The following is a 17,949-nucleotide window of genomic DNA, read 5'->3' as shown; positions in this document are numbered from 1 at the left end:
CCAGCAGCAGATCTACGGCAGGAGGAGCTGACTGGCCAGAAGAGGCCACAGTAAGTGTAAGAAATTTCCTTCTGTTTGAACTCCTTGTGGGCCAGGAGCTGGAGTTCTCCACCCAGGCCCCTTAACGAGTACTTGGACCTCCCCAACCCTGACCTTCCCCTAATCTCGAGGGATCCACAGCCCCCAATCTTGAAGTAACCTCCCCAGATACCCGATCTCGAAGGAAACCCTGCAATCGATTACCGATCCACGAATGATAGATCAGCAAGGAGTCAACACCTTCAGAATAGAAGGATAGGGGTTACCTGAGGGATACCCGCTGCAGACATCATTGCTTCATTGTAGAACATTCTACCTCCTTGGTTCTTGTCAGGAAATATCTCTGCCTGAAAGAGACACAAGTACAATTTTATGAATATATGTATGCTCCAATGCACAGTTCTAATAAATGTTATCACACTCTCAATGCATTATAAAGAACACACTCCAGAACAGTGGTAGCCAAAATGCAGCCCATAGGTTATTTGTGGCCTCAGCAGAATTGCTTATGTCTCTGAACTTCCACCCAGCTGTGGGATGTTGCCAGAATTCAGCACTATTCCCTCTTCTCGACCTGCTGTTGACAGAAAGCAAGGGACTATCAGTAGGAGCAGAGCTACTTCTGAACCAGAAAGCAAGTGAAAGTACTCTACTCAGACTTTATGCCCTGTAGTTTTAATAGAACTATTAGTTCTGCAAGGGTATCTTTCTGCTGTGTAATACACTTTTCCATTAACATTGGCACTATAACCTATAGTTTTATTCCCCCTGGTTAACTGTGGGGAATTGGCTGGCCTTCACTTGACAACTGCCCAGGGGGCACATTTGGGACTAGTGGGTGCAGCACCACATCCTAGCACTCTGTGGTGCAGTGTCCTAAAGCAAGAGACTGCAGCCTGTGACAAAACAGTTAGTTCTTCAGAGTAAGTTACAAAGAAGTAACAAGTCTTTGGTGACTTCAGTAAGGGCACAAGATATCATCTTAATCTTGTTACTGCCTTGTAAAGGCTCCTGACTGTGTGCCATCCATGAAGGACTCTGTTATTACCTGAAGTGGCAAAAATGCTCCCCCACTGTCCACCAAGTATATGCAAGGCAATCTGTTTTGAATCGCAATGTCCTGAGCTCTCAGCTGCTTCTTCACTGTAACCGGGTAAGCTGTCCCTCCTTTGACTGTGGCATCATTAGCAATGAATACACACCAAACTCCATTGATTTTCCCTATTCCTAAATGAAACAGATACAGTATAAAAGATAACAAATAAAATTGAATTAGGTAATGAAGTTCAATCATGATCATTATTCTAAATTAATCATTAGATCAATTCTAAAATCAATTTGCAATAATGAGATCCTGGGCTAAACAAAGAGAAAATAAAATTATCCAGGCACCCTGTTCGTTATTCAGTGACCCCTGGTACAGATACAAGTGTGAAAGTCGAGTAAAGGCTGAATTGTGATACCTCCCCAATAGTCTGCTGATGCCCACTATCCAGGTTCACACATGTAGAATATCTCCTTAGACGAGGTACCAGCTGCATTTAATATGAATCAGCACCTTCAGGTGAGAAAATTGAGAGGAAAAAGGAACAAAAAAGTCCTCTGGTTTTATGCTGAAGTTCGACACCATTACTGCAGAGCTCAAAGAGTTAAGAAAGTTCAGTTAAACAAGCACAGTGAATCATTTTGTTGCAACAATGGAACTTGTCTGTACATGTAGTACATGTTTTAGTAAGAGGGTCTCTTTTTAGTTTGACCCTCACAGAACAAACAGTAAGTGTAGTGTATGTAACCTGTACCACCTTAAGAGACTACCTTAAGGTGATGAACTACTTTCTGATGGCTCCTGTATATTGTAGTACCGGTGGTGACCACACCGGTATATAAACTCTGTGGAGCAGTTTGTATTTCAGTTCAGCCCTGACCCTCAATTACTAAAGACCTGTTTAAGTATTCTGTTGTCTGTGTCCAGTTATTCAGCATAACTACATTTGGAAAACACAGACTCAACAGTTGCGACGAGTCTGATTGTACCTAGAGGCAGTTTTGCATCCAAGGAAGCTTCGTCCTCAGAACGGGCGTCGAAAAGGGGCATCCGCCCTCATCATCCTGCTGAGCACCGCATTGCATGGGAGGCATCGAGAACCCGGTTTGGATTTGCTGGCCACGAAGTCCACCATCAGCAACAGGCAGTGATCATCCCTTCTACGACAGCGGCGGGTAAGCCCGATCTAGCGACATGGAGAGAAAGTCGGCCGAGTTGTCAGTGGGAGAAGGGGAGGGAAACCGAAGAAAAGGGCGGAGAACACGACCGCAGCCGGTGAAAAGGCCGGACTGCAATCGGGCAGAGACGCGCAGCAGCCAGAAAAGCGTTAATGTCAACGAGGACCGCGGGAGCGGCGGGGAACAAGAGCAGCAGCGTCGGGGGAAATAAGGACCGCTGGGAGGAGAGAACGGCAACAGCGCGGTAATCGCCATTTTAGTCGGTGGGGGAAGATGATAAGCGCGGGAAAAGCCGCCAAGCGCGGGAAGCCGCCATTTTCGAAAAATAAATAAAATAAAGGAAACTCAACAAGATGCCAAAAACGGGTAACATCACTGCTTTTGATAGCGATGTAGAAGATTGGGCCACTTATGTGGAACGCGTTGAAGTTTACTGTACAGCGAATGAGGTACCGGCGGATAAGAAAGCACTAACCATATTAAACTCGATGGGTGCGAAGATGTACGGGTTATTAAGGCACCTTGTAACACCAGATAAACCGGTGGGAAAGAGTTTCGCTGAGATTGTTACTATCCTGCAAGAGCATTTAAACCCCACGCCGCTGCTGATAGTGGAACGATTTAAATTTTACAAAAGAATTCAGCTTAAAGAGGAAAGCAACGCTGAATTCTTAATCGAACTGCGCAAGTTATCAAAGTACTGTCAGTTCGGTACAGGACTAGCAGACGCACTGAGAGATAAGTTCGTGTGTGGGCTACTAAAGGAAGGAACCCAGAAGCGACTGCTAGAGGAAAAGGATCTTACGCTGGACAAAGCTTTCAGCATTGCAGCATCGCACGAGGCAGCAGCACGAGGCACTGCGGAAATGCAGCAAAGGCCATCGGAATTCAGCACCAATGAAATGGCATTGGGTGCAGCAAAGTGTTATCGTTGCGGAAGGACAACGCATGATCAGAACCAGTGCTGGTTCAAAGATAAAGAATGCAGGAAATGTGGCAGACTTGGTCACATAGCGAAAGTATGCCGGTCAGGAAAGAAGGCCAGCAACAAAAAGTCGCCGCAGGAGAAGTACAAGAAAGTACACAAGGTGACAGAGAACAGTTCGGATGAACAAAAGACGGATTCAGACTCCAGCAGTAAGGAACTGGGTTGTCTAAAAATACATAATGTGGGTAACACAGCAGACCACCAAACTATCTGGGTCATGCTTCGGATAGCAGGAGTCCAAGTGAAGATGGAATTGGACACTGGATCGGCATTGACGGTCATGAATAAGCAAGAGTACAAAAGGTTATTCTCACACATTCCCCTGAGGGATACGGAGATTGTATTGAAAACATACACGGGGCAAAGAGTATACCCCATCGGAAAGATAAAGGTAAAGGTGGTCTACAATGGTAAAGAAAGTCAGGGAATGGACTTGTATGTGTTACCTGAGGGAGGTCCACCACTACTGGGACGGGAATGGATCCGGAGAATAAATATGGACTGGCATTCCTTACAAGCACTAACTGTAGATTCCTGTGAAGAGGACGATGTCAAACCTAAACGACTGTCCAAAATATTGGACGATGCTAAGGAGGTGTTCCAACAGGGACTGGGAACACTGAAAGGAATTACGGCAAACATCAAGGTTGAAGAACATGCAAACCCAAAATTTTTCAAAGCCAGACCGGTACCTTATGCGATACGACCTGCTGTGGAAACAGAGCTGGAAGGGCTAGAACGTTCAGGAGTACTGTCAAAGGTGGACTGGAGCGAATGGGCCACGCCCATTGTTCCCGTCATGAAGCGTTCGTTGAGCAACAAGCCGGGGGAACCTGGGAAGGTTCACATCTGTGGCGATTTCAAGATCACTGTTAATCCGGTTCTTCACACGGTGCAATATCCACTTCCGTGGATTGAGGATATCTTCGCTTCGCTGTCTGGCGGGAAACACTTCACCAAGATAGACCTGGCGCAGGCGTACTTACAGATGGAAGTTGATGAAGCGTCACGCCAGTATCTCACGATCAACACACATAAGGGCTTATATCGGTATAATAGACTGGTTTTTGGAGTGGCATCGGCTCCAGCGATTTGGCAAAGGGCCATGGAGCAGGTATTACAGGGAATTCCAGGCACACAATGCTACCTGGACGACATTCTGATTACAGGAGATGATGATAAGGAACACCTCGCGAATTTGGAGCAGGTGCTCACCAGATTGAAAGAATATGGACTCAGAGTTAATCGCCAGAAATGTGAGTTCTTTCCGAAGCGAATCTCGTACTGCGGTCACGTCATTGACCAGGAGGGGCTTCATAAGTCACCTGACAAGATCGAAGCTGTTGTGAAAGCTCCCGCTCCGGAAAATGTATCCCAGTTGAGGTTGTTCCTTGGGTTGATTAACTATTACCACAAGTTTCTTCCAAATTTATCCACGGTGTTACACCCGCTGAACACTCTTTTGCAAATGGGAGTACCATGGAAGTGGAGTGAGGACTGTAAGCGGGCTTTTCAAAAAAGCAAGGCACTGATCACCTCTAAGGAAGTGTTGGCTCACTTTAACCCAACGCTGCCTATTCGTTTAGCTTGTGATGCTTCTCCATATGGTATCGGGGCAGTACTCTCACATAAGTTGCCAAATGGCTTGGAAAGGCCAGTCGCGTTCGCATCCAGATCATTGACCTCCGCTGAGCGCAACTATGCTCAGATAGATAGGGAGGCTCTCAGCCTCGTGTGGGGAGTTAAGAAATTTAACCATTACCTGCAAGGCCAAAGGTTTACGCTGCTGACAGATCACCAGCCGTTGGTTTCCATCTTTAACCCTAAGAAGGGTGTTCCGGTTATGACGGCGCCGAGGCTTCAGAGATGGTCCCTTTTCCTAGGGGCACATCAATATGATATCGAATTCAAAGGTACAAAGCAACATGGTAATGCTGATGGGCTGTCGCGCCTGCCACTACCTACAGTGGAAGAGGCACCGGCAGTTGACCCTGTCGAGATATTTCACTCGACCATCATCGAATGCTTACCAGTCACCAATGCGAGTATTGAGAGAGAGACCAGAAACGACCCGACACTGTCTCGGGTCTACGATTTGACAGTGAAGGGATGGCCAACACATGGCGAACCACTGTTACCGGCATTCTCAGCCAGACGAGAGCAGCTGTCCGTCTGTCAAGGAACATTGATGTATGGAACAAGGGTGGTTATTCCTCCTAAATTAAGGGAGAGAGTTCTGAAGGAACTGCATGAAGGTCATCTGGGGGGGAGTCAAGATGAAAGGCCTTGCTAGGGCTTATGTGTGGTGGCCAGGTATCGACAAACAAATAGAGGATCTGACTAAAAGCTGCTCAGGGTGCCAAAAAGTTCAAAATACACCTCCAATTGCACCGCTGCATCCGTGGGAATGGCCTTCAACCCCATGGCAATGTGTGCATATCGACTTTGCAGGTCCATTCATGGATTCCATGTTTTTGATAGCGGTAGACGCACATTCTAAATGGCCAGAAGTGATTAAGATGTCGACCACTACCTCTGAAAAGACGATCGCAGTTCTAAGAACCATATTTGCAAGGAATGGGCTGCCGGAACAAATATGTTCAGACAACGGACCACAGTTCGTGTCAGAAGAATTCCAGAAATTCATGAAGAAGAATGGGGTGAAACACTATACATCTGCCCCATATCATCCGGCTACAAATGGGTTGGCCGAGAGATTTGTACAAACGTTCAAAAAGGCGATAAAGGCCATGAGCGAAGACCATATTCCACTACAACACAAGGTGGACAATTTCCTGATGGCATATCGAAACGCCACGCATGCAGTGACAAATCAAAGCCCTGCCATAATGTTCTATAACAGGAGGTTGCGGTCCCGATTGGATTTGTTAAAACCCAATGTGCGTAGGGAAGTCGAAAACAAACAATTCCAGCACGTAAATAACAAGGGCACTCGGAGTTTCGAAATAGGACAACCAGTGTTGGCCAGGGACTATAGGAATGATAAATGGCAATCCGGAACAATTTGTGCCCGACAAGGACCCTTGATGTACACGGTAGACATTGGTGAGAACGTAATACGACGTCATGCTGACCAACTTGTGGAATCGAGAACAAGGGTCGACCCCATGTCTACGGCAGAGACACCAGTTGAAGAAGTTATTGAGCCTGTAGCATCTACCTCAGACTCGAACGTACATGATGATGTTCAATCCATAAGAGATCAAATGGATGAGTCACCCCAGCAACAAGAACCAGAGACCCCTGAAAGGCGTTATCCGGCCCGGATCAGGAGGCCTCCTCAGAGACTGAATCTTTGAACAGTTTTGTATGAAAGTTGTATATATGTTATCCATGTAATGTTTAAATTGGGGTGTACACTGTTAAGCTAAAAGGGGAGGAATTGTAGTGTATGTAACCTGTACCACCTTAAGAGACTACCTTAAGGTGATGAACTACTTTCTGATGGCTCCTGTATATTGTAGTACTGGTGGTCACCACACCGGTATATAAACTCTGTGGAGCAGTTTGTATTTCAGTTCAGCCCTGACCCTCAATTACTAAAGACCTGTTTAAGTATTCTGTTGTCTGTGTCCAGTTATTCAGCATAACTACATTTGGAAAACACAGACTCAACAGTAAGAAATTCTTTCTTCTTAGAGAGATAGGCCTACTCATCCTTTCACACAGAGTACAATAGTTTCTCTCAAGATCACTCTGACATATACTGATTGTTCCTAGCTTAGTCAGGACACTCGGAAGTTAGTTCACTTAAAATTGTTATTGCACTTTGGTCCCGGGAGCAGCCCGCTATGTTGGCTCAGTCCAGCTCATTCGGTTGCTCCTTTCTTCATGTGCTTCTGGTGTACAAGAAACTAAAACTATTGCTTATTTTGGAAAGATCTTGTGCTTTATCAACATTTATATCTCGTACTGATATTGCCAATACTGGATGTTTTGTAGCTGCACCTGTCAACACCGGAAATTGCTGAAGTTTTTTTTATCGTTTATTGTTCTGCTTTGCATTGTCTCAACTTTATTTTGACATTCAGATCTTTAAAATTTCATTTCATTTTCAGCATTGTAAAATAAGGTTCTGCGAGTGCATTACTCTTACTATCTTTCACTTAATCTCTACCTAAACAGGGAGTCTCCTAATCACGAGAGGGCGTCGTAGCCAAGCCCAGTCCCATGTCCATATATGCATGCTTGCCAGCAGGGGTCACTGGACAGCAAACAGAAGCAGGATTGCTAAATTTTTCCACTCCGAAGTCTGAAGGTGCACAGGCCAACTGTAGCGTCAAAAGATTTTTGGGCGCTAAGGGAATCAAGGGATAGGGTGGAAAAGTGTAGTGGATATAGAAGTTCAGCCATGATCTTACTGAATGACGGAGCAGGCTCGAGGGGCCATGTGGCCTACTCCTGCTCCTATTTCTTATGTACTTATTTCTATCACCATCTGCCTAACATCAGTTAACTCAGCACAGACCAGGAACTGAACGGGGGACCTCCTTGGCCTGTAGAACTGAATACACTGAGCAATGCCCACTAAGGCACTGGAAAAGACACGTCACTACTTTAAAAAAAATATCAACTGTTACAAAGGATTACAAATATAATATCCTTTTGATTTGTCCTGTTAATGTTTGATTATTTTCTGTTTATACAGTGAGTGATGATATCATCTGGGTACTGGTTGAAGGGGTTAATTTAAAAAAAAATCATTTATGGGATGTGGGCGTCGCTGAGAAGGCCAGCATTTATTGCCCATCCCTAGTTGCCCTTGAGAAGGTGGTGGTGAGCCGCCTTCTTGAACCGCTGCAGTCTGTGTGGTGAAGGTACTCCCACAGTGCTGTTAGGTAGGGAGTTCCAGGATTTTGACCCAGCGATGATGAAGGATCGGCGATATACTTCTAAGTCAGGATGGTGTGTGACTTGGAGGGGAACTTGGAGGTGGTGGTGTTCCCATGCGCCTGCTGCCCTTGTCCTTCTAGGTGGAAGAGGTCGCGGGTTTGGGAGGTGCTGCCGAAGAAGCCTTGGCGAGTTGCTGCAGTGCATCTTGTAGATGGTACACACTGCAGCCACGGTACGCCGGTGGTAGTGGGAGTGAATGTTTAAGGTGGTAGATGGGGTGCCAATCAAGCGGGCTGCTTTGTCCTGTATGGTGTCGAGCTTCTTGAGTGTTGTTGGAGCTGCACTCATCCAGACAAGTGGAGAGTATTCCATCACGCTCCTTACTTGTGCCTTGTAGATGGTAGAAAGGCTTTGGGGAGTCAGGAGGTGAGAAACTCGCTGCAGAATACCTAACCTCTGACCTGCTCTTGTTGCCACAGTATTCATGTGGCTGGTCCAGTTAAGTTTCTGGTCAATGGTGACCCCCCAGGATGTTGATGGTGGGGGATTCAGCGATGGTAATGCCACTGAATGTCAAGGGGCGGTGGTTAGACTCTCGCTTGTTGGAGATAGTCATTGCCTGGCACTTCTGTGGCATGAATGTTACCTGCCAATTATCAGCCCAAGCCTGAACGTTGTCCAGGTCTTGTTGCATACGGGCATGGACTGCTTCATTATCTGAGGAGTTGTGAATGGAACTGAACACTGTGCAGTCATCAGCGAAAATCCCCATTTCTGACCTTATGTTGGAGGGAAGGTCATTGATGAGGCAGCTGAAGATGGTTGGGCCTAGGACACTGCCCTGAGGAACTCCTGCAGCGATGTCCTGGAGCTGTGATGATTGACCTTCAATCACCACAACCATCTTCCTTTGTGCTAGGTATGACTCCAGCCAGTGGAGAGTTTTCCCCCCGATTCCCATTGACTTCAGTTTTACTAGGGCTCCTTTATGCCACACTTGGTCAAATGCTGCTTTGATGTCAAGGGCAGTCACTCTCACCTCACCTCTGGAATTCAGCCAAAAGGAGGAGTTATTAGGATGAGTGACTAAAAACTCGATCAAAGAGGTGGGTTTTAAAGAGTGTAGGGCCAAGATGGCTCAAGCCACGGTCACCAATGGCGGGGCAAAGGGAAGGGGGAACGGAGAAGAGGCCAGAGTTGGAAGTTTTCAGAGGGCTTAGGGCTGGAGAAGGTTACAGAGATAGGGAGGGGTAAGACTATGAAATGATTTAAAAATGAGGATGAGAATTTTAAATTTGAGGTGTTGGGGGACTGTGAGCCAATATAATTCAGCAAGGATGGGGTGATGGGTGAGTTTGTGAGTGAGGACTTGGTGCGGGATAGGATATGAACAGCAGACGTTTATCATGAGTGGAGGAAGGGGAAGAATGGGAGGACGGCCAGGAGAGCATTGGAATAGTTGAGTCTGGAAGTGATAAAAGGAGTGGTGAGAGTTTCAGCAGCAGATTGGCTGAGGCGGGGCGGAGATAGGTGTTATTACGGAGATGGAAGTGAGCGGCCTTTGTGATCGAGAAGATATGGGGCCCGATTTTGTGGATTGTGTGGGAAATGGTCGGATTCCCCGAATGTGGGGTTCTGACCCGAAAAAAATGGGTCAGCCAGCTGCACGCAATTTTCCCTCAAGTGGCCAATTAATTTCCAGCATGTGGACAGCCTTGCTAATTGTCCATTTCTAGTCAGAAAGCCCCACAGTATGATGTCATCATTCATGGTGCTTTCAAGGTCCACAGCAAGCATTGCTTCCTCTGTTGGCTTCCAAACGAACCATTCAGGATGGCAGAGGAGCCTGCAGCAGCTGTGGCCAGTGCCAGACCCCGAGCTGCCTCCAAATTCGACGAAGCTTCACTGCAGGCATTATTGGATGGGGTTAGGGCCCACAGGGAGGTCCTCCTCCCTAGGTCAGGCAGGAAGAGGCCTCCCACTGAGACCAAGGCTGCATGGATGCAGGTGTCAGCAGATGTCAACTCGAATGTGCATGTAACCTTGGCATCACATCTCTAACTCCTTCCTCTACTCCCCCACAGGACCATCCAGAGCCCCCGTCCCCACTGTGGAGGAGGAAGAGACTGTGCAGCCAGACTCCTCAGAGGAAGCGCCAACCTCTGAGGGCGCAGCGTCAGCAGAAGTAAGCGCACCCAGCACCAGCGCAGACACTCACACCTCGGGGGGACCTTCGGGACATAGAGTAGTGTTGTCACCTGGTGTTTCACAGCTCACAAGTGAGCCTCAGCAGATTCTGGAGACAGGGACAGCAGTGGCGAGTCCTCGTCGGAGGGCGCAGGATTCTGCCAGCTCAGCTCAGCTGCGCTGCATGTCGACCCTCTGCCTCTGGGTCCATCCGCAAGAGAAGAGGTGATGGGTCTCCATGCACAGATGCAGGAGTCTCTGGCAGGTTTTGTCTCCAGGGTCGCTGCGAGTGTGGAGCGAATGGAGGAGTCCATAGCGACCATGAACAGAGCCTTTGTGGAGTCATTGGCGCATGAACGCATCACCATGGAGAGGTTGGCAACCTCCATGGAGGAGATAACTCGCCAGGGTACGGAAAACATGGTGAGTGCTCATAAGAGAATGACATCTCTTGAGGAGCGTTGGCCATCTACTGAACAGAGAAACCAGACCTTCATGGAAGTCCTTCTGAGTAGGACTGCCAGTGCAGATACGGGTCCCCATGGCCCACTAAAGAGCAGCAAGGTGCTCTCAAGCCACTTCCAAGCGCTGGCCCCTTCTGGCCTGTGCAGCTTCAGCTGAGTAAGCAGCAGCCTGGTGCTCCTGGTGCTCATCCTGCTGTTCCTGGTTCTGCTGCTGCCGCCTCTGCTGCTGGAGATCCTCTAATGGCAAGAAAGGAAGGAAAAAAAGGCGTCCCATGCTTCTGGTAGATGCCTCCGCTGAGGAAGCACTGAGTGAGGGTGGCGAGAGGGGCTTCCCAGGAGATCACATTGGAGAAGTGTGTGAGGCTCCAACCTTCCACAGCTGTGCCTAAGCCTTGAAGAAGTAGCCCCAAGCCTGCAACAACAAGGTCCTTCAACATACAAATGCTCTCCGATTAAATCGCAGCTTTCCCGAATGACCTGCAGCTGAGAGCAAGCAAGCCGGCAAGTTTCACGCCAGGTTTCATCAGCGGGGTTCCCCGCAGGCGTGTTTAGCGTGGGGAACCCTTGAAAATCGCAAGGGCCCCTTAAAATGGCATTAAACATGCCAATAATTGGTGATTAGGGTCCCGACGGCCAGTCCCGCCAGCGGCGGGCGGGACTGATTCGGGTCGGAGAGAAACGGCGGTCCGAAAGACGGATGGGGCGGGGAATCATGCGGGGGGTGGGGGGTCGCGACCCCCTATTTCTGTGATTTTTGGCCCCTGCCCGCCTGAAAACCCGCCCGACGGCTGGCAGAAAATCGGGGCCATGGTGTCAGAAGCTCAGTCAAGTTCAAATAGGATGGCGAGATTCCAACAGTCTGTTTCAACCTGAGATGATGGCTGGGGAGGGAGGGTGGAATCAGTGGCGAGGGTGCAGAGTTTGTGGTGAGGGCCGAAGCCCATGCCATCTGTCTGCCCAATGTTTAACTGGAGAAAATTACGGCTTATCCAGGACTGGATGTGAGAGATTCAATCTGACAACACAGCGGCTGTGGAGGGGTTGAGAGAGGTGGTGCCGAGGTCGAGCTGGGTGTCAGCAGTGTGCATGTGGAACTTGACCCCATGTCTTCAGATGATGCTGCCAAGGTGCAGCATGTAGATGAGGAAGAAGAAGGGGCCCAGGATCGATCTTTGGGGGACTCCAGTGGTAATGAGGCAGGGGCAGGAAGAGAAGCCATTGCTGGAGATGCTCTGGCTATGATTTGATAGGTAGGAATGAAACCAGGTGAGGGCAATCCCACTAAGCTGGACAAGATTGGAGGACAGTACTTGCAAAGAAGGAACCAGTTATAATGTCAGCTAACATGGCAACCGGGAAGGGAAGTTAAGTGATCAGCAGTTTTGTGCGAATCGGGTCAAGGGAGCAAAAGGTGGGATTCATGGACAAGATGAGCTCAGAGAGGTCATAAGTAGAGACAGGAGAGAAACTAGAGAAATACATGGATTCAGGGTTAGGGCAAGGAGAGCCTTGGGGAGATTTGGGCAAGGGAAGCAGAATTACTCAGGACAAGGATATCAAAGATGGGGGTGAGGGAGTGGTTGAGCTGATCGACAGCTGCGGAAGTATTGTGGTGAATGGAGGGCCAAAGTCTACACAATTGGGAATTTAAAAGTGAAGTTGTAAATGACTCACTCTTTAAGGTTGAAGCAAATGCACAGTGGTTGGTGTTGATCTATAATGTATCTGTAAGGGTAAATACAATTTCTCAAAATCAATGTAAAATAATTGGTGCACCATTAACACTAGAATTCATGATAAGTTGAACTAAATTTATGACAAGGTCAGAAATCAACAACACCAAATGTTATTGGTGAAGAAACTACTGACTTCCAAGAGTAATATTTACAATACTCCTTTGAAAAAAAGTAGACCTGTACATTCATACCAGTTAAGCAGCCTGCAGCAGGAATATCTCCATATGGCATTCCCAGACCAGCAAAAGGAGACAACTCCAGGATCTCCTCTTTGTCCAGAAGCAATTGTAAACGCTCTCGGACCAGCAGCTTTTTATTCCTCTGGGTGTGCCTCAGAATTGCTTTTTCACCTCCACCCTGCAGTACCTGATCCATCAGCTCCAAATACCTGTTCCAAGAAACATATTAATGGTACAGGGATTCACACAAAATCTCTTATGTCAGAACTGACAGTGCAAAGGAGAAAGGGGGGGCAGGGGAGGGCGGGGGAAAATGATTGGCCTGGATTTCTATCCACTTTACAGCAGAGTCACTGGATGGCGGATGTGGATAAAATCATGCTCAACTGTGATGCCCCCACAGTTAAATAGCCTGCCAACACTCACGGTTTAGATGCATGAGTGAAGAATGGACACTTTTTCAAGTTCTGGAGTGCTTCAGGCATCCATGGAACTGAACCCCAGGAGGAGAGAAAAAAGGGGAGAGAATTTGAATTAGAAGTAAAGGTTCAATGGTAAAGTGTTCCGAGAAAGAAAAATCAGTGAGACATTCATTACAAATAAAGCTTTTTGAGTCTCCCAATGGCTAAGCTATGTCACCAAATAGTAAAATGACACTGACCAGGTGCTCCCAGATTTGATCACCCATTGGTTCCAAGTTAGCTAGTCCGAGTCAGGGTGGTCCTACTCCTGGTTTTAACACCCTTGGGCTAGAGAAGTAAAAACCAGCGAGGGTTCCTGCTCCTGTTCACTATCCAGTGATCTCTATTGGATGTGTGCACATGTAGATGACAGGTAAGGACAGGATGGAGTCAGCTGTAATACCCCGCAACTGTGAATAACATCATTCACTATCTGAGCTCCTACATAAAGAATGGCTACTTTGGTATGATCCCTGAAGGAGGTGGGCACTTGGGAGCAGTACCTAGGAAGGAAAAATATCTTCAGCAGAGCAGGAGGGGAGGGAAGAAAGTATGGCTGAGGAAAATCAATATTCAACATCAACAAATACATGTGTTTTTTTCTGATTAGAACCAGCCTTGGTGTCCTGTTTCACCCTGAGTTCAAGCCCATATCCCATCCATCACCAAAAACACCTATTTCCATTTTCACATCGCATCATGCACCAAAGGATGACCAACAAAAATGATAAAAAGGGAGAAAATAGAATGAGAGTAAACTAGCAAGAAATATAAAAACAGATTGTCAGATCTTCTACAAGTATGTAAAAAGGAAGAAAGTAGCAAAAGTAAGCATTGGTCCCTGAGACAGGAGAAATTATAATGGTAAATAAGGAAATGGCAGAGACTTTAAACAAATATTTTGCATCTGTCTTCACAGTAGAAGACACAAAAAGCATATCAAAAACAGTAGGGAACCAAGAGGCTAATAAGAGTGAGGAGCTTAAAGTAATTAATATAAGTAGAGAAAAAGTACTTGAGAAACTAATGGGACTAAAAGCTGACAAATCCCCTGGACCTGATGGCCTACACCCTAGGGTTCTAAAAGAGGTGGCTGCAGAGATAGTGGATGCATTGGTTGTGATCTTCCAAAATTCCCTAGATTCTAGAACAGTCCCACCGGATTGGAAGAGAGCAAATATAACCCGGCTGTTCAAGAAAGGAGGGAGAGAAAAAACAGGGAACTACAGGCCAGTTAGCCTGACATCAGTCGTCGGGAAAATGCTGGAATCCATTGTTAAGGAAGTGGTAACAGGACACTTAGAAAATCATAATATGATTAGGCAGAGTCAACATGGTCTTGTGAAAGGGAAATCGTGTTTAACAAATTTATTAGAGATTTTTGAGGATATAACTATCAGGGCAGATAAAGGGGAACCAGTGAATGTAGTATAGTTGGATTTCCAAAAGGCATTCAATAAGGTGCTACATAAAAGATTGCTATGCAAGATAAGGGCTCATGGGGTTGGGAGTAATATATTAGCATGGATAGAGGAGTGGTTAATGGACAGAAAACAGAGAGTAGGGATAAACGGGTCATTTTCTGGTTGGCAGGCTGTAACTAGTGGGGTGCCACAAGGATCAGTGCTTGGGCCTCAGCTATTTACAATCTATGTTAATGACTTAGATGAAGGGACCGAGCGCAATGTATCCAAGTTTGCTGACGATACAAAGCTAGGTGGGAAAGTAAGCTATGAGGAGGACACAAAGAGCCTGCAAAGGGATATAGACAGGTTAAGTGAGTGGGCAATAAGGCGGCAGATGGAGTATAAGGTGCGGAAATGTGAAGTTATTCACTTTGGTAGGAAGAATAGAAAAACAGAATATTTTTTAAATGGCGAGAAACTATTAAATGTTGGTGTTCAGAAAGATTTAGTTGTCCTCGTACAGGAAACAAGGAAAGTTAGCATGCAGGTACAGCAAGTAAGTAGGAAGGCAAATGGCATGTTGGCCTTTATTGCAAAGGGGTTGGAGTACAAGAGTAAGGCAGTCTTACTACAATTGTACAGAGTTTTGGTGAGACCACACCTGGAGCACTGTGCACAGTTTTGGTGTCCTTATCTGAGGAAGGACATACATGCCTTAGAGGCGGTGCAATGAAGGTTCACTAGATTGCTCCCTGGGATGAAAGGGTTGTCCTATGAGGAGAGATTGAGTAGATTGAGCCTATACTCTCTGGAGTTTAGAAGAATGAGAGGGGATCTCACTGAAACATATAAGATTCTGAGGTCGATTGACAGGGTAGGTGCTGAGAGGTTGTTTCCCCCGGCTGGAGAGTCTAGAACTAGGGGGCATAGTTTCAGGATAAGGGGCTGGCCGTTTAAGCCTGAGATGAGGAGGAATTTCTTCACTCAGAGGGTTGTGAATCTTTGGAATTCTCAACCCGAAAGGGCTGTGGATGCTGAGTCGTTGAGTATATTCAAGGCTGAGATTGATAGATTTTTGGACTCTAGGGGAATCAAGGGACATGGAGATTGGGCGGGAAAGTAGATGTTATGTCTCCTATGAGACTTTGGTATTGTGTTTTTGTCTCCCCCTAGTGTTCTACTACTTACCTCCTTATTGTTGATTTATGTCATGTGACATTATTAGAAAGTGAAAGTAAAACAGAACCACAAGGGAGCTCTTGAATTCATGGCTGGGATGTCTACAGTATCTAACGCCATCCTTCTCAGTTTCCCCCTTGGTTGGCATTGTCTGTAAGTAGCCTTTTATCAGATGTTCTTTACGTTTGATCTATGTCACCATTTTTTGATATTTGTGGCCAGATGAGTTAATATATTGCACTTTGTGGAACTCCGTGGTAGCTAGCTACTAGTCTTTCCCCTGGCATTCTTGTGTTAGACTTTTGATTGTTGTATCATACTTACCTCAAATTGTAATAGAACCGTTGAGTTATAGTAGTAATGTTTCATTCTACTATCCTAGGTTTATTTTGTGTATTCAGATTGTGATTGTGATACTAATCAGCCTTATTTGATGTTGTAATTTCTTGTTCCCTCTGTAGTTTCACCCTGTGTCATTAAACTGGATAAAAAAGTATCAACGCCTCCTGTTTGGTGATGAGGGTTTAGCTGTCTGTCGAATCATAGTCATGAGGAGGACAGAATAGTAGAGTTGAGGTCAACGATCAGCCATGATCTTATTGAATGGTGGGAATGGTGGAGCAGGCTCGAGGGGCCGTATGGCTGACTCCTGCTCCTAATTCTTATGTTCTTATCCCCCATCACTGCTGAAACCCTCATCCATGCATTTTTCAACAACAAATTTGATTTCTCCAACATTTTCCTCATACTATATTTATCAATTTAGCATATGCAGACTCAGCATATAATTCTAGCCATCTTAGAGTATTGTCATCACCAGCATGCAGGTCACCAGATAGATTAGTGGGCATAATTCAGCGATGTGGGACATGGTTTATATTTATCATCATTACGAAGGCCCCAATGGCAGGGACCAATAAGGGCAGGAATGAGTGACAGGCCACAACAGACTGCAGGCCAGTGATAAACCATGAGGTGGTGGTTTGGGGATTGTTGTTGGGAGCGGGAGCTATGGCAGAAAATGTGCTAAAAAAGAGCGAGAGAGAAGGACAATTGAACCAACAAATTTTGAAATATATTCTAAGGGCAGCACGGTGGCATAGTGGTTAGCACTGTTGCCTCACAGCGCCAGGGACCCGGGTTCGAATCCGGCCTCGGGTGACTGTGCAAACTCCACACAGACATTCTCCCCGTGTTTGCGTGGGTTTCCTCCGGGTGCTCCGGTTTCCTCCCACAGTCCAAAGATGTGCGGGTTAGGTTGATTGGCTATGATAAATTGACGCTTAGTGTCAGGGGGATTAAATACGTGGGGTTACGGGGATAGGGTGGGATATGTGTTGGTGTAGGGGTTACGGGGATTGGGTGGGATGTGTGTCGGTGCAGGCTCGATGGGCCGAAATGGCCTCTATCTGCACTGTGGGGTTTCTGTGATTGTGTGTGATTCTGTGACAAGTAACTGCAAGTGCCAGCCTTTCATGTTAAAAAGATTGTTCGCACCTGCAGGTGTAGAAAATGAACTAAAGTTCTTTTATTCTTTTACCTCAGATTTACGTTGAGAAGAAATAATATTTAAAATCCTACCAGTATATTCACTGCTGTTGTCCAGAACAAGGCTGGGTGAATGTGTGACAGACAAGGTGTCATACCCTTGACACTGAACACTCCTATCACAGCACCAGTTACAAGTGTAACTGGTACTACAGACATTATAATGGGTTTTCCCAGAAGGGCAGGTGTACCATGAAAGTTTTCAATGAAACACCCACCCCACCATAATTAATATATAATAGACTAGCTGGAGTGCCCGGCGGTGCTGAGGCTTTTTCGAGGGCATGTTGTTGTTGGAAGAGAGAGAGCGACTGGGGGGCGAAGAGAGAGAGCGACTGGTGGGGAAGAAAGAGAGCGAGCGACTGGGGGGGAAAGAGAGAGAGCGAGCGACTGGGGGGGAAGAGAGAGAGCGAGCGACTGCGGGGGAAGAGAGAGCGACGGGGGGGGGGAAGAGAGAGCGCGCGACTGGGGGGAAGAGAGAGGGCGCGACTGGGGGGAAGAGAGAGAGCGCGACTGGGGGGAAGAGAGAGAGCGCGACTGGGGGGAAGAGAGAGAGCGCGACTGGGGGGAAGAGAGAGAGCGCGACTGGGGGGAAGAGAGAGAGCGCGACTGGGGGGAAGAGAGAGAGCGCGACTGGGGGGAAGAGAGAGAGCGCGACTGGGGGGAAGAGAGAGAGCGCGACTGG

General features: G+C 46.9%; 1 protein-coding gene across 1 annotated transcript in view; it reads right to left on the bottom strand.

The window, feature by feature from the left end:
* Positions 1-17,949, bottom strand: part of LOC147122057 (uncharacterized) — a 106,212-nt gene that overhangs the window by 69,174 nt on the left and 19,089 nt on the right. Inside the window, exons 3-5 of the mRNA XM_085982764.1 lie at positions 12,683-12,879; positions 1,088-1,266; positions 306-386 (exon numbers count right to left, since the gene is read on the bottom strand). Coding sequence (XP_085838890.1) covers positions 306-386; positions 1,088-1,266; positions 12,683-12,879 — 457 coding nt within the window. The remainder of the gene's footprint in view (positions 1-305; positions 387-1,087; positions 1,267-12,682; positions 12,880-17,949) is intronic.

This window comes from Somniosus microcephalus, chromosome 3 (genome assembly GCF_052327205.1).
Source record: "Somniosus microcephalus isolate GS21.2 chromosome 3, FLI_Smic_1.0, whole genome shotgun sequence".
Classification (NCBI taxonomy): Eukaryota; Metazoa; Chordata; class Chondrichthyes; order Squaliformes; family Somniosidae; genus Somniosus; species Somniosus microcephalus.
This window is presented reverse-complemented; position numbering and strand designations above follow the sequence as displayed.